The following is a 25,362-nucleotide window of genomic DNA, read 5'->3' as shown; positions in this document are numbered from 1 at the left end:
TCCTGTTACCCACCAGGAAACCTGGATGAAACTCGAGAATCCCGGCCTCCACCTTGTCTAGCCCTGGCCATGAACCATCAGACAGCAGACATTCTTCTTTCTTTCTGTTTCTTCCTCTCTATGTATAAACTCTACCTTTCAGATAAATAGATCTTTAAGCAAATGAAAAAATAGAATTCAGCAGCACAAAAAAATATCAAGTTTTGAAATTTTTTTCCATAAATGCAAGATTTAAAGTTCCTCAAATAAGTAATTAATATACCTTTACAAAAAAGACCATGTAATTATTATTATGCTAAAAACGCGTTTTACATTATTTAGCATTACTTTCATTTAGAGAGCTCAATAAGCAGAGAAATTGTGGGAAACTATGTACCTTACTCTTCTGAGAAAAGAAAACTTGGCTTTTAATGAGGAAAAACTATTCAACATTTTATTTTTAAAAATTCCATTTGAGCTTGACACAGTGGCTAAAGTCCTCACCTCGCACACACTGTGATCCCAGATGGGTACCTGTTCCCAAAGCCTTGGGACCCTGCACCTGCATGAGAGACCTGGAAGAAGTGGATGGAAGATCTTCCTCTCTGTCTCTCCTCCTCTTTGTATATCCAACTTCCCAATAAAATAACAAATAAATATTTAATAAAATAACATAAAATAAAACATTCCATTTAATATGTTTCAGACATTGTACTAGTATAGGTAAAAATCTTTGCGCTCAGAAACTTATATTCTGGTGGCATAAACAAATATTATTAAGTAAAGTTCTATTGTACAGTATTAGGTAATAAGGAACGAAGGTGGACATGAAATGCAGGGATGGCTGGAAAGTGTATAAATTTACACAACAGTTGCTCAGGAAGGCTTTATGGAAATAAACAACATTTGAAACAACATTTGAGACAAGTAGGGAACTCACACATGAAGGAAAAACCAGTATCCGTTTCAGGGAGTGGGAAGAGGTTCTGTACTAAAATAGTAAGACTGGAAGGAAAGGGACAGTAGGAAAAAAAGAGAGAAATAACCAAGACTTTGACTTTCTGGGTCCAATCAGGCAAAAGAGATGAGAGACCTCTAGCAAAATCTTGAGAGCCATCTTGGATGGCTCTGGCTGTTATGCTAAGAATCGAATACAGGCTGATAAGGAGAGAAGCCTAAGTGAGGATGCTACTACAATATTTAGATATGAGACGGCAGTGCTTTGTGCACGGATAGTAAAAAAGGGTTGTGAATAGTGGCAAAAATTCCAGACTGATTTTGAAGGCTGAGCTAAAAGGACCTGTTAAAAGATCAGGGATGGAATTGTAATACTTCAGATGAAGACCTCAAGGGACCTGGTTTGGTTGCAAGTGTGGATGAGATGCCTCTCAGATATAATAAAGTGGTGTTTAGCAGTGTTTGAAGTTCAGAGATGACTACGCTGGAGACACAAGTTCAAAAGCTGTCAGTATACAGGAACAATAAAAGCTATGTGACTTGTTGAAATGATTTAAGAGGAACGAATATAGACAGAAAAGAGAAGTCTGGAGCTAGCACTGGGCATAGAGTGTAAACCTAGAGCCTGCAGTGTCAGCATCTCACATGCGTGCTAGTGCGAGTCCCAGCTACTTCTTCTTCCAATCCAGCTTATGGCCTGGAAAAGCAGCAAAGTATGGCCTAAGAACAAGAACTTGAGCCCCTGCATCCTCATGGGATACCTGGATGAAGTTTCTGGCTCCTGTCTTTGAACCAGCCCAGCAGCTATCATGGTCTTTTGGAGAGTGAATCAGCAGATGGAAGCTCTCGTCTTCTTTTTTCTCTCTGTAACTCTGCCTTTCAAATAAATAAATTGTCAAACAGGCAGGATGAAGGGGGAGCAGTCTAAGAACTTAGTCCCAACGGCACTCCTAAAATTTGGCAGTCAGAAAAATAAAGAAAATCCAGAAAACAAGTTGAAAACGAAATAGCCAGCCAAATAGGAAGAGACCTGGAAGAGTATAGGATCCTAAAAGTCACATGAAGGACAAGATGAAAAAAAGAATTATCCCTGGGTTTTACAATATGGACATCAAGGGTGGTGAAAATCAAGTTAATCAGGTTCAAGAGGAACTGGAAACAACGTAAGCTGCTCTGAAGGGATTCTGCTTATGGAAAGGAAAGATTCAGGCAAGTAGCTAGAAGATAAATAAAGTAAGAACTCCTTAGATTTTGCTATGTATAATTAAGAAGGAAAGGAAAAAAAACTAGTGATGCAAGAAAGAAAAGCATTTACAATGCTGCCAAGCCAACAGCAAGAAACAATCCAAGTGCCCCAAAGCAGGAGCCTAGGAAGTACATTAGAAGTCCATTCCATGGGCCCTGCACAGTAACCTACTGGCTAAAGTCCTTGGCTTGCACGTGCTGGGATCCCATATGGGCACCGGTTCATATTCCAATGGCCCCACTTCCCATCCAACACCCTGCTTGTGACCTGGGAAACCAGCTGAGGACTACCCAGAGCCTTGGGACGCTGTACCCATGTGGGAGACCCAGAAGAGGCTCCAACTCCGGGCTCCGGGTTTCGAATTGGCGCAGCTCCAACCACTGCTTGGGAAGCAAATCTTCAGACAGAAGATCTTCCTCTCGGTCTCTCCTCCTCTCTGTATATCTGACTTACCAATAAAAATAAAAATAAAATTTTAAAATAAAAAAAAAGAAGCCCATTCCAGATTACCCTAAACAGTACTAAATAAGAAGGCACTCACTCCGTGTAATTAGGAGAGAATCCTAAGATATGCCACAGAGAAAAAAAAAAAGACCAAGAACAGTTAGTACAGTATGCTATTATATAAAATAGTATGCTACCTACTGTGTAAAAAAACAATCTGTATTTGTTACTATATAAACAAAAGTAGATACCTGCAATGAGGTGAGAGGAGAAAAAAGAATACAGTTAGAGATGAGACAGAGATAGATTTAAGATTTCATTTTATACTTTTTCTGTATTGTTCTGATACAAGAATTGTGTCTGTTTAACCCTTCACCCTCTCCCTCAACAACCACTAAAAAGAATGAGATGTTAAAACTTTATCACAGAAGTGTATCCATCAGATAGTGAATGCTGCTGAATAGACATGAACCAGCACCCACAGGGATGCCAGTGCCACAGGGTGGAGGATTAGCGTGCTGCACCACTGTGCTGGCCCCTCTTCACTTCTTTTTAATAACTTCCTTTTATTACATTCAAATTCATCTAGAATGGTATCAAGTAGCATCTACTTCCCCTCAAGACAGTTTTTAGATTGTATCCCTTTTTTTTCAAACTAACAAAAATTCTTCCCTAATTTGAAATGCTGCCTTTCTACTCGTCTGTTTCTGATCGACCTATTTAAACCTTTCACTTTCAATAAAAGCTTAATTTTTGCATAATAATTTCAGAACCATATAAAACAATGTGCTGTTAGCCAGTTAAGATTATCATCATTTCTGTTCAAAAATTTGGATTTTTTTAAAATAAAGATTTTATTTATTTATATTAGAAAGGAAGACCAAATTTATGGAGAGAAGGAGTATCCTCCGTATGCTGGTTCACTCCCCAAATGGCCACAATGGCTGGAGCTGAGCTGATCCTAAACCAGGAGCCAGGAGCTTACTCGGGGTTTCCCATGGGGGTGCAGGGTCCCAATGCTTTCGATCATTCTCTATTGCTTTCCCAGGCCACAAGCAGGAGGCTGGGTGGGAAGTAGGGCAGCCAGGACACAAACCAGCGTCCATATGGGATCCCAGCGTGTGCAAGGCAAGGCTTTAGCCAATGAGCCATCATGTTCAGCCCCAAAACTGGAATTCTAGCCTGAATGCTATTTAAATCACCTCAGTCATCCTAGACAACACTAAAGAAAAGACAAGATTTACACACAAATTCTACATACCTCAGAAAGACTGCTCATTTCAATTGCAGTTATTAAGTTGTTGTTCATGAGTGCTTCTATTTCTATAAGCTTCTTATTCTGAATATATAAAACAAAGATTTTTTTCAGTGAGTTAAGGTTTGGTTTATTATAATACCATGCATTCATGAATACCATCATTGTGAGAAGTTTCTATTTTCTAGTTGAGATGACACTGATCTAAAAAGGTATAGCACTATAGTCCAATAACCATGTATATAAACAAACACAAGACATTTTGAACATGTTTGATCCGTCAATTACAAATCTCATTTTTCTGCTCCTTATAACAGTACTACACGGCAAGTAAACACAGTTGGTCAGCCACAGGAAGTAGACCTTCAAGTAGAATGGTCATTTTTCTGTTTTAAGTGCTTTTCCATTCAGAATTAGCCCTGCAGTTACCACTTAGCTCATCATTGACTCTCACTGCCCTGCCTGGGTGCAGAGTTAAAATTTGGAAAGAAGAATAATGACTACAGGCACCATTTGATTTGGTTTGCAGCCCATGAAATGCTGAGATTAAAGAAAATACAAACACTCGGGAATTCCCTGCTTTCTGTTCACTGGGAGAATTATGCGTATCTTTTAAAAGTTTATTAATGAAACAAACTGTCTCCGGCAAGAAGTCAAATGTGAATCAAGCTATTTTACTTGTTTAACAATTCATGAACACACACTGGAAAGCAGAGTTAACTACCTCATCTCACATTAGCTACTTGCCCTTAACAGATTTACATGAGATTCTGATTTCTCAATGAATTTGGAAACAGAAAAATAGCAACCTCTTTACTTGGTGAAAGAGTCAAGGTTTATAGATCAATAATGAGCTTCAATAATTCTTTTAGGATGATTTGAAACTGAAAAAACATTTTTAAACAGTTTTAAAGCTTTTATAATAATATAGTTAAAACATTTTAGCTATAATTTAAAATTCAGAACCAACAGTTTCCATACCAAGTTATTTAGCTTGTGACGAAGAAACATATTCTCAAAATTCAGTTTCTCCACTTCTTTTTGCAACACCATCTTTTCAGTTGTAATTCTTCGAGAATTCTCTTTCTCTCTACTAAGAGCCTGAGCTAATGCCCTGTTGTTGTGCTTCAGAGAAATTTTGAAAATAGAAGAATTATCTGTAAAAAGATTTTTTTTAAAAAAAACAGTTTACTCAATTGTCACATTCCTTAGTAAAACTATTTTGGAAAAAACATTACATTTTATAAATTTAACTGTTAAAAGGCAGTAAGAGAACACAAAAGTAGTTTTGAAAAAATAGCACCCAAAATTTAGACTTAAAGATATAAAGGCTAGACAAAAGAGGAAGAGTAAGTTTTGAGGAATGCAGAATGTGTATAGAATAGGAAGACTGCACCTTAAGTACCATATCTCAGATAATGAAAACAGTCACAAAAACTCTTGAACTGTTAGTCCTACCTTCCTTCCTAATGTGACCAGGTAACAGAATACAGAAGTTGATCCTGCAGCTCTACAGACATCCCACAGGAATTAGGGTAGCTAATCTATAACAATTTTAAAACCAGTTTCTGTGATTCCAGAAGTTAACAAAATAGTTAATGATCCCAAAGTCCATTTTTCACACTTGATCTTAGCCAAAAAAGCTGAGAAGCGATCCAAAATCCATTTTTTAATGGATTACTGTAATGTTGGACCAATCATCTAAATCCTGCGGAACCTTGTACCATCATTGAAAGATCCTCTCAGACCCAGGTGCATTAGCAGAAATATGGATCAGGAATCAAGCAGCTAGCACTTGAACTGAGACTTGGATATAGGATGCCAGCATGGCAGGTGGTAGCTTAAGCCACTATGCCACAATGTCAGTCCTTATATCCATCTATTCTATTACAATCATCAACTTGACCCCTTCTTCTTAAAAGTACTGCACAAATACAATTTAAACTGCTTCTGAAATTTTTTATTGTTGACAACAAGTAAACAACATTGTCAACTTTAAAATACTACATTCTCTTGGTACACATAAAGCATTATTATAATTTTCTAATTTTGACTATGTGCCACTATTCAGCAACATATTTCACTGAATAAAAGAACAATATATATTTTAAAAGGACAATATATGTAAGATTATTTTATACTGGGCCCGGCGGCGTGGCCTAGCGGCCAAAGTCCTCGCCTTGAGAGCCCCGGGATCCCATATGGGCGCCGGTTCTAATCCCAGCAGCTCCACTTCCCATCCAGCTCCCTGCTTGTGGCCTGGGAAAGCAGTTGAGGACGGCCCAATGCATTGGGACCCTGCACCCGTGTGGGAGACCCGGAAGAGGTTCCAGGTTCCCGGCATCGGATCGGCGCGCACCGGCCCGTTGCGGCTCACTTGTGGAGTGAATCATCGGACGGAAGATCTTCCTCTCTGTCTCTCCTCCTCTCTGTATATCTGACTTTGTAATAAAATGAATAAATCTTTTAAAAAAAAAAAAAAAGATTATTTTATACTACAAATATTTTTCAGCTATTTAGGGGAAGCTTCTGTGTCTAAAAATCAGGGCCCATAAATGTACATTATCTTTGGCTCAGCCACCATTTTCAGACAGCCTTCCTTGATATAGCCAATAAAAAAAAAAAGTCAGAACAAATTTAGGATTCCCTAACATTTCATTCTTGCACTTCTCAAACTCAGCAAATTCCTTCATGACAGTGAATGCCCAGAAGTCCTCCTGGGCAGGTGTGTAGCACAGTGGTTAAGACACTGCTTGGCACAACTACATCTCACCCTGGGGTTCTTGGGTCTGAATTCCAGCCCTGCGCTGGCTCTAGTTTCCTGCTAGGATGCGCCACAGGAAACAACAGATTAAACAGCTCAAGTCACTGGGCCCCTGTGACCCGCTTTAGAGAGCCGAGTAGAGTTCCTGGCTCCTGGATTTTGACCTGGCCCTACCCACACTGCTGTAACACTTGGGGGGGTGAACCAGCAGATGGGAGATCTCTATGTCTTTCAAATAAATAAATTAAATATAATGTTCTGCCAAGAGACCCACTGTAGAAGGTGGTCTAATATATAATTTGGCCCTAGAAACCTGAGTAGGAGAAACAAGACATAATAGTCAGGACACTCAGCTATCTCACTAAACACGCCTGTCCTTCAAAGATGCTAACAGCAAGAAATGTGACTACAAGGACACTTCCCTTGCTAAAGCGAATTATTTTCAGAAGTAATGAGAAACTGTCTTGGGGAGTTCTCCCATCTTCTTTTTTTACCCTGACACCTAATTCCAGAATTCATAAAATCCCATCAAAGCGTCTCTTGTTCTCATAATAAACTTAGGCCATATAATCACCTACACATGCTAATGATTATCCATCAACCAACTGCCACAACATGCCAGAACAATCTGTTATTCTTTGTCGCTCTCTTCTGTAGAAAGCCACATTCGTATTTTCTTTGCCATGTAGGAGTTACTATCTTGGGCCATCCCAGTCTCACGGCTGAAAATTCAGCTATCCAGGGTAAGCCGTTAAAATAATTCAATGAGTTGAAGCACACAGAATCAAGTGCAAGAAGGGCATTATTAGCAAAAAAAATCCCACTTTAGTAATGTCCTATACTTGATAAAATAAAATACAAATATATCAGTACTCTGGGGAAAAAATAAAACTGATAACACTTACTTATTATTTTTGTCTTGATTTTTGAAGCGAGAGAAACATTTAGTTTTGCAGTCTTTGAAATTCTTCTGTCTCTTACATGCCTCTTTGTTCTTGAAGTAACTGAATCAGTTTCCATGACTGAGGACTCCATTGCTGAAGAGAAAGGGGAAAAAAGAAGAAACAAGAGGGTGAACAAAAAGAAGAGAGATCACAGTATTGATTAATGGAATTAAAACAGTAACCAACAGATAACCCTAAAATAATCATCACACCTTAAAATATACTTTCCTTGCAATAAATATTTGCAAAATCCTACACACACACAAGCACACATGGAGAGATTCAATTTAATCAAAGATAGTTTAAGGTAGAATTGAAAAAGGCAAATGATGTTTCATTCAAACCTTTGCAGATTTGATTAAACTGAAAATCTTACAGTGGCAGGTTTCCCTGGATGAGGGAGGCAATTCCTAAAGACCATCATCACAGCATCCTTATAGGTGAGAGCAGAGACTGGAGTTACAGTCACATCACAGCACCCTTACAGGTGACAGCAGAGACTGGAGTCACACAGTTGCATCATAGCACCCTTACTGGAGTTATGCAGTCATATCACACTACCCTTACAGGTGACAGCAGACACTCCCTTTTATCAGCTGATAATATCCTGGCTCATTTTTGTTCCCTTAGAGAACACTGAAGCAACCTGCAAAGGATTTCTCAAAACTTCCCATCACCTGCTTGTGGCTGTGCAGGTACCTTCTCTCCTGTGGTAACAGATGAATGATCTGTGTTCCCACTGACAGCCACGTTTATATTCAGATGCTCACACCAGGACTCATACCGTCTGGCCTTCCCAAAACATCCTTCCCACTATTCTCTGTGTCAGCTCCTTCTCTAGCACATCGTTCTTGTCTGCATACAAGCACACTGCTGTCTTCCTCACTCTAAGCAGGGGCAAGGGCTCATTTTCCTTCCAAGGGTCATTGGATATTTCTAACGTGATTTGCAGCCCATATAAAATTATCAGCTTCAAAAATCAGTTCACTATAGACAACGTGACTTTTCAGTACTGTTTGTGGTTGCCTTGGACCTGACTAGAAGATTTTGCCAGCTTTATATGCCCTGTGAGCTAAGACATTCCTGATCTGTTACAGAAACCTCTCTGTTCCCTCTTGACCACAGACTGGTGCTCCAGCTCTTGGCAGACCTTATCTGTACTCAGTTCCCAACAGTCCCATCCGCTTACTCCAGGCAGGCTTTCACTCTGACTGCACCAACCAAGACCCTTCTGCCAACGTCCCCTGGCACCTCTACTGCTAAACTCTAATGATCAACTCCAACTTGATCTGTCAGTAGCCTTTAACATGCCTAGTTTCTTCCGCCTCACAAATGGTCTTTTCTTGGCTTCCAGAACACCATACTTCTGGTTGGTTTGTTTGATTTTCTTGCATGACTGCTCTTTCGCAGTCTTACAGGTTCTACCCGAGGTTCGTTGCTTGGACCACTTCCCTTACTGGCGGTCCAGCACTACTTCAGCCTCTTGGCCTGAAACACCATATAGACACCAAGTGCTTCTAAATGGGTGGCTTGGATCCCCCTCTCTCTGGAACTTCCCTGGATTTGCACAGGCAGCTAGCTATTTCAGAATCCACTTGAATACCCAAAGTTAGTATTATCAAATTTGACCTGCTTCCCTCCAAGTCTTTCCCATTTCAGTTCACTCTGTCCTACCAGCTGGCCTCATCCAAAAAGCTCTGACAAACCACTTTATACTCACAATATATTCTGAATCTGACCACTTCTTGGTCTGTCTAGGGCGACCAACCTAGTCCAAGGCACTCTCCTACTTGACCTCAATTATTCCAGCAGCCTCCAGTCCCCCTCCTCCCTGCAGTGGATCAGTGTGCGCAATCTAACACCCTCCAATAATTCCCACTTCTCTCCAAAGTCCTTGGATCTTAGCCACCAAGATCTAACTGCTCCTGGCATGTCAGCTCAAGTTCTTCAGGTTAGTTGTTCCCTATTTCAATATCTCTTCCAATGGCTCCTTCACTGCCTCCTCCAACTGTTCAAATACCACCTTTTCACCAAGGTCATTAAAACTATAACTCCTCCCCCTAGCCTGTCTGATTATTCTCAGGCCTTTTCTGTTGATTTTCTTCCCCCTAGCTGTAATAACTGCCCCACCTTGGAGTGAGTGTCTTCTGACAGTGTTGGGGGGTATCAAGCAAACAATGCAATGCCCGTTTGAGAAGTGTGTGCCATGGGGAGGAAACTGAGCTGGCAGTCTGTGAATATTAAGACTCAATACTTCTGCTGAAAGTTTCACAAGAGACTTGAAACTGACAATTACTATTCCCTAGACAGCAGAACGCAGAAACGCAGACACTTCAGGAAAAGTATTCTATCTCACACATTCAAGTCCACACCCAATGTTCCTTAATTAAGATTCCTCATCTCGAAAAGCCGTCGCCCCTCTTCTGTACCAAAAGTCCTACCGGTCCACCGAAAGGAGGACTCAGTTCAGAGTTCTCCCATCTGTGTTCCCTCACCCCTGCGCCTTCCGCCTGTCTGCCCTGGGGAGCTGGAAATCGTCCTTGGGACAGCGCGAAGAAACACAAGTCTCTTCTCTCCCTCGCCCACCTGCACCGGAGGCAGCCATTCTTAGAACTCCAACCACCCACCCCGCCGCGCAGCTCTCTGAGCCGGGGACCGTGCCCAGGAAACCCGCCCGAAGACAGCCCAGGCGGCGAAGCCCGACAGCGCCGGGCAGGAGACAGGCACCGGCCCCGCCAGATCCAGAACCGTCACGCCAGGTGTCACAGTCACTCACCGGCTCACCGTAAGATCAGCATAGGGAAACACAATCTAGTTCCGGGACGCGGGCAAGGAGTCGCACAGGGACTGTGTTTAAACGCCGCGGCCGTTAGCGGTTGCCTCTTCAGCCAATCAGATTCCGAGGAGACGGCGTGGAGGAGCGTGCTCACCAGGAAGTAGGCGGTGGAAGGGGCGGGACACGTTGCCGGAGCAGGCGGGGGAGTGGCCAGACGCGCCAGGGCTGGAACCAGCAACGTGAAAGGGGCGTGCCGGAGACTTGGGGCGTGGGGCTTTCCGCCCCGTCCTGAAGAACTCTCAAAAGTCGGGACTTCCACCTCAAATTTCTTGGAAAGTTGATGTTGATTCCGGGAGTGCTCGGAGGCGAACCGACTGCATCATATTCTTAATCGTGATACCAACACCTTTATTTAGTATTCGCTTAAAAACCTTCCTCATTTTTTGTTTAACGTTCTGAAGGAGAAGCAGCCGTGACATTTTATTGCCAAACCTGGATCTTATTAGTATTTCAATCTTGTACTCATGGGCCTTCATTAGGTTGAATTTACAAGAATGCCATTTCGTGTTATATCCCACAGCATTAAAAATATCCCACTTTATTTTCCAATTAAGTTCACTCACTTTCCTTTCACAGATAACATATTTTTCAAAAAATTTACTCATAACTGTAGGAGGACGTTGTGACCGTAGAAGGTCAGTGAGCACAGGATTACAGTTGGTTGGATAATATTTGGAGGAGAATAACCAAATGGCTACCTTTTGTATACCTTATTGGATATCATTTGCTTAAGAAGAGTTGAGTGGAGAGTATGTATATGAGAACACCTGGTGGAATATACAAAAGAGTTCCAAACAAAAGCATTGATGGTTTTGTTGATGAGCTCAATACTTCCTCCCTTATCCTTTATGGTCCTCTGTGTATAAAGTTTGATGCCACTAATAAACTACGGCTTTTGTCCATCAGTCAGGGTCCACGTGTGTTATTATCGGCTCCGTGCACCAAGTCCATCGCTGTGGGACAGCGACACATAACATCTGAAAAGTTTAGAGAGAGAGAGAGAGCACGATCATTATTTTACTGGTTCTCTTCCCATCTGGCCAAAAGGAAGCCTGGAGCTTCGTCCTGGTGCCAGCCCCAGGTAGGTGCCAGCGTCCCCAGTAGCTGGTCTATCTGCTACTGTTCCTCACAGGCCATTAGCAGGAAGCTGGGTCAGAAGTGGAGCAGCCAGGACACAGGGCAAATGTGGGTAACTTGTCTTACTGTGGCCGATAACAAAAAAATCTGTAGAAGTTATACAGACAGGAGAACATCCTCTCTGTCACAGGTTGAAAATGAAAATAGCTTCTTAAATCTGTACTTTAATGACTGGGTATACAGTAATACAGTCAGCTTCATATTCTTGTCTATCTTTTGTTCTTTTGGGGATGTTTGAGAATCACATATTTCCATCTTCTAATAACCTACAAATGATGCAAGATATGCTTTCGAGTTAAGGCCTCATGTTCTGATACATTGCAAGACTGGTATTAAAACACATCTGGTGTAAACCTTGTGTAAGTAGGAAAGTATTTAATGACTGACCACTTGCTAAAATTATGAAACAGGAGACATTGAAACTTCATTGATAATTGTTTAGAATGTAATATCCTACCTATAGAAGTTTCTGGTTACCTGGGAAGGCTTTTGCATTGGAGTAGCAAACTGAAGTTTCTGCCTGCAATGATGGCATCCCATCTATGCTCCTGTTCATGTCCTGGCCCTCCCCTTCCAGCCCAAGCTCTCTACGTATGTCCTGGGAAAGCAGCAGAGGATGGCCCAAGTCCTTAGGCCCCTGCACCCACATGGCAGACCCTGAAGAAGTCCCTGGCTCTTGGCTCAGCTCCGTTGTGACCCCTTGGGAAGTGAGCCAGCAGATGGAAGATTCTCTCCTCTCTCTCTCTCTCTCTCTCTCTCTCTCTCTCTGTAAAAATGTGTCTTTCAAATAAAAATAAATAATAAATCTTAGAAAGAAAAGGATGGGGAGGAGACAGATGTAAAACACCAACAACAACAATAAAATCTTCTTTAGCAGATCAGTGTTATTGAAATAAAAATATTGAAGGAAAAACATCCCAAGTAAAAGGCACTGCAAATAGGCAGTAAAACAAAGAAGAAATAATATGCACACACTTTGTTAAACCATCAGGAATTTGGTCATCTGTACCAAACTGCAGGTTAAGTTGGATCAACAAAAACTAACCCATGGTGGTAGAAGCAGGGGGAAAACAAAGCCAAACCAAAACAAATAAACAAACCTCAGGTGGTTAAGGCATTTGAGGAAAGGCTGCAGATTAAGGCTTGGAAAACAAGGGGTCCTTGGCAGCCAGCAAAGGACCACAGTCGTGCTGCCCAAACAGCCCTGTGAAGCAGCTGTTGATCTTGCACAGCTAACCACTGGATGCCACTGGCGGGATGCCACAGCTGCTACCTCTGCAAAAAAGGGGGCATGGCTGTGCTGCAATTCAATGCTTGGCATTATTGGTGCCTGTGGCTAGTCTGGGGGGCTGTGTCTAGCTAGTCAAGCCTGAATTATATGCTACAAGTTCTAGCTGCAAAAGAGTCTGTGTCTGCCTTTTATTTATTTAAAAACTTCTTAGTGAAGTACAATCTCTGTTTCCTCCTTAGTCTCACAAAGTGAAGTATTGGCAAGGGCTCATGGTGAACTCTTAGGCAACTTCCTTTCCATACTGCTTTCTTTGAGACTCCCTGCTGTGCCTGGTGAGGGGAAGCTTACCATTGTAATTGCCTCAGATAAAGTGTTAGGGCATTTAGCATGTCCCAGGTACTGTGTGGAACCCTTTAGTTGCTGCTGGAAGACCTTGGCAAGGACAAAAATGGAGTCTGGAAGAAGGGGAGTCATTGTTTTATAATAGAATGAATACAGAGATGAGAGTAAAAAATTCTTGGTGGTTGCTGGGAGAGTTTGCAATTTTTGCTTGCTTGTTTTTGACTTGGGAAAAGGAGCTAGTGGAGAGAAAAAGCAAATGTCCTGGGAACGAGCCAAGGAGTGGTGCAGCAATATTTTGTGGATTTAGAGTTTGGAACAAGGGGTAAGTCAAAGGTGAAAGAATGAAGGATGCAATGTTATGAGCGCAGGTAAGTTTTCAAGTTAAAGCACCTTGCGAGCTTTCAAATCCATGCACATGTAAGACTGTTAACTACTGTTTTATGTCTATGATTAATCATTTCTGATACCTTAATTTTAGTAAAAAAAATTAAGGTCAGAAACATTATTTAGACAGGACCCACAGCTTCCTTATCTCCTAGAAAAAGTTTCTCTTCCAGAAACAAAGGGAATAATTAGTTTGTGCCTGAAAGTCTCTGCTGTAATTCTCCCCGCAGACAGATTGGACCTCCAAAGATGCAGTTAATCATGGAACAAAATAGAAAACACTGGTTCCCAGAGGGGTCGCCTGCCAAGCAAAGCACTCCAGAATTTGTGAAGGAAAAGATAACTACACTAGATTATATATTCCTCCTAACAGAAAGCAAAATTTAGATAATGAACTTGAAATAACCCAAATAAATCAACTCATTGAATCAGATTTTTCCCACTCAAGGCAGGAAACCACAAACAACTAGATAGTTGGCACAGCAGTTAGTTGTAAAAAAAAAATTTGCTCTGTTCACCCTTAAGGCAAACCTAAAATTCTTTCTCATATATCCTAAAATCTGCCAAGATCAGCAAAATTTTACTTCAACACAACAACTGGCTAAATACTAAGATGAAATGGACACGAAACAGCTGAATGGTGCCTTATGGCCATTTTAAGGTATAGAGCAGCCGGTCCTGTATATGAACTAAAATTGAAATGTCAATGAGCTAATCATAGGTTGTGGCTAGGACTTGTTTTCCTTTTTTTTTTTTTTTTTTTTTTTTCTTTTTAATACACTGGTTACTCAAAACCATGTCAATTCCATAACATTGCAAATTGCTGTTGATGTTATATTGGGACTCTTAATTGACTGTGATGATATTCTGCCAGCTCAAACTTCAGACCAGAAAAGGTCTCCCCAAGAAACTGTTCAACCAATCTGGACAATAAGTAGCTGGACTCTATGCTTGGTATATGTTTGCAATGAAAGAATCTTGATTGAATTTGAACTGTAATACTGCATCAAGGTGGAGGAATCCACCGGGGGGAGGGGAGGGGGAGGGAGGGGGGGATTCCCAGAGCCTATGAAACTGTCATATAATGCAAAATAATTAACAATAAAAAAAAAAGACAATTACTCATTTTTGTATTCCCAGAAGATCAATTTAGCTTCTCCATCATCTTTTTGAAGTTATTCATTTATTTTGATTTTGAAAGAGAGAAGAGCCAGCATGATAGCCCCACTGGCTAATCCTTCACTGCCAAGTACCGGCATCCCATATGGATGCCAGTTTGTGTCCCAGCTGCTCTGCTTCCCATCCAGCTCCCTGCCTGTGCCCTAGGAAAGCAGCAGAAGATGGCCCAAAGCCTTGGGATCTGGGCCCATGTGGGAGACCCGGAAGAAGCCCTTGACTTCAGATCAGCTCGGCTCTGGCTGTTGTGTCCACTTGGGGAATAAACTAGCAGATATGGAAGATTTTTCTCTGTCTCTCCTTCTCTCTGTAGGAGAGATAAATGAAAATAAATAAATCCTTTTAAAAAGAAAAGAAAGGCAGAGAAACATGGAGAGAAATCCTCCAGCTGCCGATTCTCTCCCATAGCATTCAGTGCTGGACCAGAATGAAGCCAGGAGCCCAAAAGCCCAACTCACGTGAGTTGTAGGGCCCCAAATCTTTGAACCTTCACAGCTTCTTCTCAGCCTGAGAATTTTGAGTAATCTGGATCCAAAGTGGAGTAACCAGAATGGAAACCAAGCACTCAAAAGCAGGATGGTGTGGGCATGCCAAGGGGTGACTTACCTGCTACACCATATGCCTGCCCCATATATCACTATGGTCTTATTATTAAGGTATGTGATAAAGGATCGTAATAGCCATATTTAGGTGTAATGAGTGTACCTTTTATCGAATGATAGAAATTATCTAGAAAAAAAAGGGTGGAGTGTTAAGAGATGTTAGCTCCCATATTATTACATAATGAAAAGTTCTTGCTGTCCAAGTTGTTAGACACTAATAGCCCTGATATATACATTGATAACAATATAGTGTGGTCTCATGGTCATAATGATACCAGAGGAGTTCTACAGTGGCTAACTTTGGACACAGATTTTTTTTTTTCCATACTTCAAGGGATAGGGGAAGTGTATATGGATTAAATAATGTAGATTTAATTTTCTTTTTTTTTTTTTACTTTTTTTAATATATATTTTTATTATACTATTTATGTATCTGAGGTGAAGGGGAATATTGAGGGAGAATCCCCACCCAGTCTCCCACCCACCCAAAGTCCCGGATGTGGGACATGCTCTGAGATACTTGCTCAAGTGGTTTTAATAGTCCTCCAGTTATGGATTGCTGCCAGTCTCACCACTCCCAGCTCGATTAGGTCATTGAAGAATCGATTGATTGTCACAGTCCATCATAGAGTCTTCATTTGCCCAGTATTTTGTTGCCCAACATTTAGCTGAGGTGGTTGATTGACCTGTTCCATCCTCTGTCCTCTCCTGGCCAGGGCTCTGAGTCCAGAAGTTCGATTGGGGAGATCACCAAAGAAACTTTGAGGTGGGCCTGGCGGCATGGCCTAGCGGCTAAAGTCCTCGCCTTGAACGCCCCGGGATCCCATATGGGCGCCGGTTCTAATCCCAGCAGCTCCACTTCCCATTCAGCTCCCTGCTTGTGGCCTGGGAAAGCAGTTGAGGACGGCCAATGCATTGGGACACTGCACCCATGTGGGAGACCCGGAAGAGGTTCCTGGTTCCCGGCTTTGGATCGGCGCGCACCGGCCCGTTGCGGCTCACTTGGGGAGTGAATCATCGGATGGAAGATCTTCCTCTCTGTCTTTCCTCCTCTCTGTATATCCGGCTTTCCAGTAATAATAAATCTTTAAAAAAAAAAAGAGAGAGAAACTTTGAGGTATTCCCAGATCAGATTCCAGCATGTTCCAGCAAGCACCGGGCCTGGCACAGTCCATCGCCAGGATCAGCTGGTGGTTGCAACCGCTGGGCTGGCTCCGCTCTCAGTCCTGACTTGCACTGGAACCAAGGGTGTTGCAGTCCAGCCTGGTTCTGCCCAGCACACACTCGACTCTTTCATCAACCAGTGGGGGCTGCAGCCCTGTCAGGGCGACCCACAATAACCCCCACCAGGCTCGCCCCCCACCCTGGCCTGCCAGTATACATAGCAGACTAGTCCAGTCTGTCCCGCTTCCCATTTGGCTCCCGTACCTGTCAATGGGCATTGAAGCTTAGTTCCCTCCAGCCAACTCAACTATCCAGCCCTCACGGATGTTGCTGAGTGCCTCTCCTTCTAGCCACCCCAGCCCCCATCCTATTTTTCATGCCCTTCCGAGGGAGTAGTGACCCAAGAGGGGGGAACCCCGCCACTTCCCTCCCAGGTCTCTCTCAGTCCCGGTTTATGCACTCTTTGGGCGGTTCTGTGGTTTGACTTGACAGAATCAGCCCCCAGTGCCAGCTTCTGCCAGCTGTCTGTGGCTAAGCCCAAACAACCTTCACCCGCTCCAATTTATGCTAGAACCGGCAGCAATAATCAGCCCGACCTGGCTTTTCCCTGATCTAGTCCACATGCGGTGCTCAGGTGTTGCAGCACTGCCCGGTCTGGTCTGTCCCCATCCCAGCCCACGCTATCCAGTGAGAGTAGCTGTCCGGTGAGGGGACAGCTGGTACGGGTACCAGAGAAACAATCCAGGTCTGTGCAGAGTCTCAGAAACTCGGTTACTGCAGATGTCACCCCTGCCTCCCGGGGGCTGCATGGGGGGAAGCTGGATCCGGCCCTAGAGCCTGGAGCAGAACCCAGGCACCAAGGTGGCATGTGGGCTTAGCACAGAGAAAAGGCATCTGTATGATGATAAGAGATGTTTGTTCATGTTTAACTTTATTTTTGTGTCTCTCAGGAATGTTTTCAACATTTTCTCGTACAAGGTTTGAACTCCTCTTGATAACTGTTTCAAGGCATGTGATTTTTGCTGTTATTGTATAAAACAAGTCTACGCATAAATCTACATTATGCTTATGCCACTGAGAGCTGCTTACTCTCTTTGGTTGTGTTTTTTTTTTTTTTTTTTTTTTGAAGCTACTGAGTCCATTTGTACTGAAAGAACTTATGAAAGTTCTCAGAGTTTTTTTTTTCAGTGCCAATTTTAAATCGTTTTGACATTGCATTTTCCACTTACAGTGTATATAAAGTGCAATGATACTTCCTTTCCCTGTGGACATGTTCCATATTCAAGTATTGAGAATGCCTAGTAATTTACTATAGCAGCCAAACTTTAAAACTGCCAGAATTTGCTACAAATTTGGGTCCTTCCGTCTTTCACTGTGTGGAACAATGCTGCATCTACACTAGGGTTGGCTTAATCTACTTCTTCAATGGTGGGCCCTGAGGAAGCACTCCGGAAGGAGGAGCTGCTCTGCCAGGGAAGCCCTCAGGCATACTTCCTGGCATGCCCCCTGCACTCTGGTACAGCTTGGTGATGATGGGGTTTCAGACTTTCTCCAGCTCCCTCTGCTGATGTTCAAATTCCTCCTTTTCTGCAGTCTGGTTTTTATCTAGCCAATTGATGATTTTATTACACTTATCAAGAATCTTCTGTTTGTCCTCATCATTGATCTTGCACTGAAGTGTTTCATTTTCAACAGTTGCTTTCATGTTGAATGAGTAAGACTCGAGTGAATTCTTGGAAGACACCTTGTCTCTCTGTTTCTCATCTTCAGCTTTGTACTTCACAGCTTCCTGGAGCATCTGCTCAATATCTTCCTTGCTCAAATGGCCCTTGTCGTTAGTGATGGTGATCTTGTTCTCTTTCCCAGTGCCTTTGTCCACAGCAGAGACACCAAGGCTGCCATTGGCATCAATATAAAAGACGACTTCAATCTGAGGAACGCCACAGGGTGCAGGTGGTATGCCTGTGAGTTCAAACTTGCCAAGCAGATTGTTATCCTTGGTCATAGCACGCTCACCTCCATAAACCTGAATGAGCATATCAAGCTGGTTGTCTGAGTAGGTGGTGAAGGTCTGTGTCTGCTTAGTGGGAATGGTGGTGTTACACTTGATGAGCATGGTCATGACTTAACCAGCAGTCTCAATGCCAAGGGAAACAAGAGTGACATCCAACAGCAACAGATCCTGAACATTCTCAGACTTGTCTCCAGACAGAATGGCTGCCTGCACAGCTATACCATAGGCAACAGCCTCATCAGGGCATGCTCTTGTTCTGCCCTTTCCCACTGAAGAAGTCCTGAAGCAGCTTCTGGATCTTGGGAATTCTGGTGCAACCACCCACCAGGACAATATTATGGATCTGTGACTTGTCTAACTTGGCATCTCAAAGGGCCTTCTCGATGGGTCCAGGGTGTCATGGAAAAGGTCAGCATTCAACTCTTCAAATCGAGCATGGGTCATGGAGGTGTAGAAGTTGATTCCTTCATACGGAGAATCTATCTCAATGCTTGCCTGGGTGCTGAAAGAGAGAGTGCACTTAGCCTGCTCACAAACAGTGCGCAGGCACCTGACAGCTCTCTTATTCTCACCGATGCCCTTCTTATGCTTGTGCTTGAACTCTGTGATGAAATGGTTGACCATTCGGTTGTCAAAGTCTTCTCCACCTAAATGGTGTCTCCAGCTATGTACTTGACCTCAAAGATTCCAGATTCAATTGTGAGGATAGACATGTCAAAAGTGCCACCTCCAAGGTCAAAAATCAGCACATTTCTTTCAGCCCCAAACTTCCTGTGCAGACCATAAGCAATAGCAGCAGCAGTTGGCTCGTTGATGATCAAGAACATTGAGACCAGCAATGGTTGCAGCGTCTTTGGCGGTCTGACGCTGAGAGTCGTTTAAGTAGGCAGGCACTGTGACCACAGCGTTGGTAACAGTCTTGCCAAGGTAGGCTTCTGCAATCTCCTTCATTTTTGCCAGAACCTCCAGGCAGAAGCTCTTCGTCTCCCCCTTGTATTCTACCTGCACCTTGGGCCTGCCGGCATCATTCACCACCATGAAGGGCCAGTGCTTTGTGTCAGAGTGGACAACAGCATCATCGATTCTACATCCAATCAGCCGTTTGGCATCAAAAACCATGTTGTTTGGGTTCATCGCTACTTGAGTCTTTGCAGCGTCACCAATGAGTCGTTCTGTGTCAGTAAAGGCGACATGGCTCCAGGCGGTGCAGTTGCCCTGATCTCCACTTTGCCATGCTGGAAGACACCCACGCACTAGTGGGTGGTGCCAAGATGAATGCTGACTGTGGGTCCCATAGACATGATTGTGTGTGCGTAAGCCTGGCTCCATTAGGAAGAAGACACAGCAAGCCCGGAAGCAGCGAGCAACCCCAATGAGTCACAGAGATATTTTTATCAGTATTTCTTTGCATGTCCTATATAGTTCTTGCTTTACAAAGTTTTGTTACTCAGTTATTTGGTGAATAGAATCCATAATTGTTGCATATCCATTATGAGTTGCGATGTTGAAACATATATTTCTGAACTTCAGTCACTTTTCATTTTGTACTTCATTTTTATTATTTCCTTTTCTGCATTTTCAATGCTCATCTTTATGAATTCATTTGACTATATAGTCCCCTGAAATTTTCACAACATGATCTTCATTTCTGTATGGATTTTTTTGAGTTTTTTTTTAAAAGATTTATTCATTTTATTACAGCCAGATATACACAGAGGAGGAGAGACAGAGAGGAAGATATTCCGTCCGATGATTCACTCCTCAAGTGAGCTGCAACGGCCAGTGCTGTGCCGATCCGAAGCCGGGAACCAGCAACCTCTTCCGGGTCTCCCACGCGGGTGCAGGGTCCCAATGCATTGGGCCGTCCTCAACTGCTTTCCCAGGCCACAAGCAGGGAGCTGGATGGGAAGTGGAGCTGCCGGGATTAGAACCGGTGCCCACATGGGATCCCGGGGCGTTCAAGGCGAGGACTTTAGCCGCTAGGCCATGCCGCTGGGCCCTGCATTTCTTATTTTTTATTTGAAAGAGTTAAAGAGAGAGATGTCCCGAACTTCAGGTCATGAAGCTCAAACCCTGAGGGTGGACTGGGAATGCTGGGCTGGTAGCCCCGGGCTGCTGGCCCAAGAAACACACGGACACTCGTATTTGGTGGAAAAGAGTGCCTCTCTTTATTTTTTCTCCTCATATATATACCTTCTTCTCTAGGGCAGGGGGAGAAAGGGAGGGGTTTCCTGGGAGTAATTATCTTCGTTGAAGCAGGGAAGGAACTAATCCTCTATATTGAAACAGGAGAGGAACTAATTATTTGAACAGGAACAAGGGTGGAGGTTCTATTCTGCTTGCTCTACAGAGGATATTTTGGCCTAATATCCTGCTTGCTGTAGCCCTGCTTGCCCAAGCAGGCTTTGCAATGCAACAGGCTGTCAGGTAGGCCAAGTCTAAGGCCCGTAAGTCTGGTTCCTAACAGAGAGAGAGAGAGGGAGAGATCTTCCATCCACCAGTTCACTTTCCCAATGGCTGTAACTGCTAGATCTGAGGTGATACAAAGCCAGGAGCCAGGAGCTTCTTCCAGGGCTCCCACATGGGCCCAGGAGCTTCTTCCAGGACTCCCACATGGGCCCAGGGTCCCAAGGTTTTTGGTCATCCTCTGCTGCTTTCCCAGGCCACAAGCAGGGAGCTGGATGGGAAGTGGAGCAGCTGGCACATAATCCAGCACCAATATGCTATATGAACTTGGAGCTATATTACTATGTTTGCTCAGTGACTGATGACAAATAATGGGACTTCGTACATTCTATAATCATGTCAGCTAATGCCTTATTATCTGTCAGTCAATCACCCAATCTATTGATCCAATTCATCCACCTACCTTTCGTTGGAGAACCTTCACCTGCTACTTTCAAAGATTTGATATGGCTTACAACATTCGAATATCTGGAGTGCTTTCTTCGGCAATGAGACACTGTTTCTTAAAGTTCTTGTATTCATGTGTTTATATGCGCACCTGTGTACACGTGCATGTGTCTGTGTGTTGGTTGCTCTGGAGCTCTTTTGTCTCTCTTTAGTTTACCATTTCTTTTAACTTCTTTTCCCCTTTCCCAAGCTCCAAACAGTACCTTCACATTTAATTATCTCTTTCCAGAAGAAACGTATCCCACAAATTGCCACCATAGTCATGTACACTTTAATATATTTAGCAAGAGCTCTCATTTATATTGTTTCCAAGTATTTTATCATGTAGAGTGAGCAATCTCTTATTTTCTGATTATATTATATCCATCATAGGCAAGATTCTTAAGCATGGCTTGCTGAGATTTGGTGTTTATTTTCTACTGACTGATGGTGTGAAGTTTGGATATCTCTTTTAGTTACACAGATAGCGTAAGTTCCATATAGTTTTATTTGTTATTTATTATTTGTTATTTTTTGCATGCTGTGTCATCATTTTGGAGGATGAATTAGGACATTCAGATTTATGTCCCCAGTGATACTATTTCACTGACTGTTCAGAAATTCTTCTGCCAGGGTGGGCTTATGAATTCCACACTAGGTTTTGTTTTGTTGTAACTATTCCAGCACATCTAAGTTTGGTGAATAAACAATAACCGGACTCTTGTTCTCACACTTCATACTGGGTTTGAGAGAAGGCTTTATCTGTGAATTGTTGGGACACTTTCCCCAGGGGATGGTTACAAAATGATTTGTTTCTGCTCAATAATAACAGGATTTTATCTTTCTCCCCTTAGGGTGAACAAGGAGAGGGCAGCAGTGTGGGGTTGAAGGAGACCTGTGGTTTAGGCTATAATCTGTGTGGTACTTCCTCTTGCTTCTCTTCAAGCTGTCATACAACACAGGTGGGATTGTTTTTTTATGTTCACAGCTGCAAGAGTGAGCAGTTGTTCAAAGGGTTGCTTGATGCTGTGGTTCCCTATAAGGCTCTTGCCTTTTCCCAATCCACCCAACTCACACCACTGAGAGAGAATGGGATTAACCAATGTTATTGAGTTATACATCTATCCTTGGCCTGAACCTTGTGTTAATAGATCACTAGGATCCCTGTTTATTGCAACTACTCCAATAGCACCAATTCTGCAAGTTGTCCACTGTCACACATCTCCCCATCGCTTGAATGCCCATTACTCTGAACCCATCCCCCGCTCCTCCTATTATTCCCAAACATCTTCTCTGAACTCTTTAAATTCACTTTTAAATGTTAATCCACTTCTGTTCCTAATTTTACGGAATCCTGTCTATTCCCGGAGTCCTGTTTTCACCAAAACTCTCTAAAAATTGTTTTCCTTCTAGTTTCAACATATTCTGGATCTGGGGTGGGATAGGGGAAAGGACTGGTGTAGTGGGAAAAGCCACCCCTGTGGTGCTGGCGTCCCATGTGGGCTCCAATTCAAGTCTCCGCTGCTCAACTTCTGATCCAGCTCCCTCTTGATGCACCTGGAAAAGTAGTAGAGGAGGGTTCAAATGCTTAGGATCCATGTGGAAGACCCAGAAGAAGCTTCTGGCTCCTGGCTTCAGATTGGCCCAGCTTTGGCCACTGTGGCTATTTGGATGGTGAATCAGCAAGTGGAAGATTCTCTCTCTGACTCTCTACCTTTCAAGTGTATAAATAAATCTTAAAAAAAAAAAATAGAAAATAGAGAAGAATCTAAGATGAAGTGGAAAAGCAAAAGTGATTTTTTTTGCTCTCAAGGCTCCCAGCATTGAGGCAAGACCCCAAAGCTGACAATCCCTGTCCCACTGGCACTGATCTGCTTTTATAGCGCCTTCTTCCCTCTTATCTATAAGATACCAGCCCCTCACCTAATGCATGTAGCAGTGGTCATATTTGGATGTGCTCCCCTGCTTGTGTCCATGAACATGAAAGGGGTTGGTAATTAGATTCCCTGAAGGGGTGGATTTTCCTAGGAGTCCTCCAAGGTCCACTCTTTGCTCTAATCCTAGCCCATGTATGCCAAATAACTGTTTTTGAATTCCACATATACTCAACTGCTATTCAATCTCTTTGGATATCTATTAACCTGCTGCCCAAACTACAGCATATGTGACATCCATGAAAACATGTCTTTCAGCTGTCTACCTGCAGGTATCATCAATGACTGAGAGCCCCAGCTGCTGTGATTTGAAATCCATCATCATGGCCTGGCTGCCCATCCAGCTACTGCTCCCAGCCAGCCATTGAATATAGCAGGGATACATGGACTCTCATTTCATGGAGACACAGGACTGCTCTGTCAGAGGACTTTGGCTTGAATATCCCCCATTGGCTTTGCTGTAATTTTTGTAGGACTGTGTCATATTTACAACTTTTCCTACCTTCTTTTCCTGAACAAGGGCTAAACCCATCTGATGTTCATTCTCATTCCTTCAGATGCCTTTTTATGACTGTCTTACATCAGTTCCTTCATTTAAAATCCTATGACAGGGCCTGGCACACTGGCATTACAAGATAAGAGTTTGCCTGAGGTACTGATATCCTATACAGCCACTAGTTGGAGTCCTGGCTGCTCCACTTCCCCTCTAGCTCGCTACTTATAACATGGGAAAGCTGCAAAGGCTGGTTTAAGTCCTTAGGACGCTGTACCCATGTGAGAGACCCACAAGAAGCTCCTGGCTGCTGGCTTTGGATGGCTTTTGTAGCTATTGGAGGGTGAATGAAAGATCTCTTTCTCTCCTCCCTCTCTGTAACTCTGCCTTTCAAATAAATATACATACTTTAAAATATGTTAAAATAAAATATTTTATGTAAAATAAAATATATTAAAATAAAATATTAAAATTTAATAATATATTAAAATAAAAGTTATAAGATGCTTCAAAATCCATTCTCTCTTCAATCTCATGTCAAATTACCATGTGATAGGCTCACCAAGCTTTTCCCAATGCCCACAGACTTGGGACATACTAAAGTGCTTTGTCTTCCTACGAATTCCTAATCCTTTTTTGCCCCAGGCCCTTTGCACTTACTTTTCCTTCTTCAAACTCTTACTCTATCTCTTCAGAAGATGGATACATTCTAAGCTCTCAACTGAAAGGCTCCCTTATCAGTAGGGATCTACTCCCAGCACAGCAAGCTCCCTGCAACTTTGCCCTGACCCCCACCCCCTGCCAAGCACATTTTCTTTGTAACTATTTCATGTGGTGTTTGTTTCTCCTTGTTAAATACGCAAGCACACAGATTGTCATTTACGTTTTTGTATGCTCATGTTCTAAGAACAGTTTTTGTATAGTGAACAGTTTGAAAAAGGGAGATCATGACACATGCAAATTATAAGAAATGCAAGGCCCGGCAGCGTGGCCTAGCAGCTAAAGTCCTCGCCTTGTACGCCCCGGGATCCCATATGGGCGCCAGTTCTAATCCCGGCAGCTCCACTTCCCATCCAGCTCCCTGCTTGTGGCCTGGGAAAGCAGTCGAGGACGGCTCAAAGCTTTGGGACCCTGCACCCATGTGGGAGACCCGGAAGAGGTTCCTGGTTCCCAGCTTCAGATCGGCACAGCACCGGCAGTTGAGCTCACTTGAGGAGTGAATCATCGGATGGAAGATCTTCCTCTCTGTTTCTCCTTTCTGTATACCTGACTTTGTAATAAAAATAAATAAATAAATCTAAAAAAAAGAAATGCAAATTTCAGTGACCACCAAGAAAGTGGGACTGCTTGTTCATTTATGTACTATTATGCTAGCTTTCACACAATATCAGAGTGAATCAGCTGTTGATGGCATGCAAATCCTAAACTACTGACACAGCAGGTTTTCTGACTGCTGCACAAGGTGTGTGGCTCAGTGACACTTTTATAAGATTTTATTTATTTTTATTGGAAAGGTAGGTTAACAGAGAGAAGGAGAAATGGAAAGATATTCCTTTCGCTGGTTCACA

General features: G+C 42.9%; 1 protein-coding gene and 1 pseudogene across 1 annotated transcript in view; both read right to left on the bottom strand.

Annotated features, from left to right (window-relative positions):
• The window catches only part of SGO2 (shugoshin 2), a 38,365-nt gene extending 27,785 nt beyond the window's left edge, over positions 1–10,580 (bottom strand). Inside the window, exons 1-4 of the mRNA XM_012931423.2 lie at positions 10,366–10,580; positions 7,551–7,682; positions 4,863–5,038; positions 3,888–3,965 (exon numbers count right to left, since the gene is read on the bottom strand). Coding sequence (XP_012786877.2) covers positions 3,888–3,965; positions 4,863–5,038; positions 7,551–7,680 — 384 coding nt within the window. The 5' untranslated portion in view covers positions 7,681–7,682; positions 10,366–10,580. The remainder of the gene's footprint in view (positions 1–3,887; positions 3,966–4,862; positions 5,039–7,550; positions 7,683–10,365) is intronic.
• A 7,113-nt stretch (positions 10,581–17,693) lies between these two features.
• LOC131480320 (heat shock cognate 71 kDa protein-like) lies at positions 17,694–19,776 on the bottom strand (annotated as a pseudogene).
• Between the last annotated feature and the right edge of the window lie 5,586 nt (positions 19,777–25,362).

The sequence above is a fragment of the Ochotona princeps genome, chromosome 5, assembly GCF_030435755.1.
Source record: "Ochotona princeps isolate mOchPri1 chromosome 5, mOchPri1.hap1, whole genome shotgun sequence".
NCBI lineage: Eukaryota > Metazoa > Chordata > Mammalia > Lagomorpha > Ochotonidae > Ochotona > Ochotona princeps.
The sequence above is the reverse complement of the archived record's forward strand: the minus strand, read 5'-3'. Positions and strand labels throughout refer to the sequence as shown.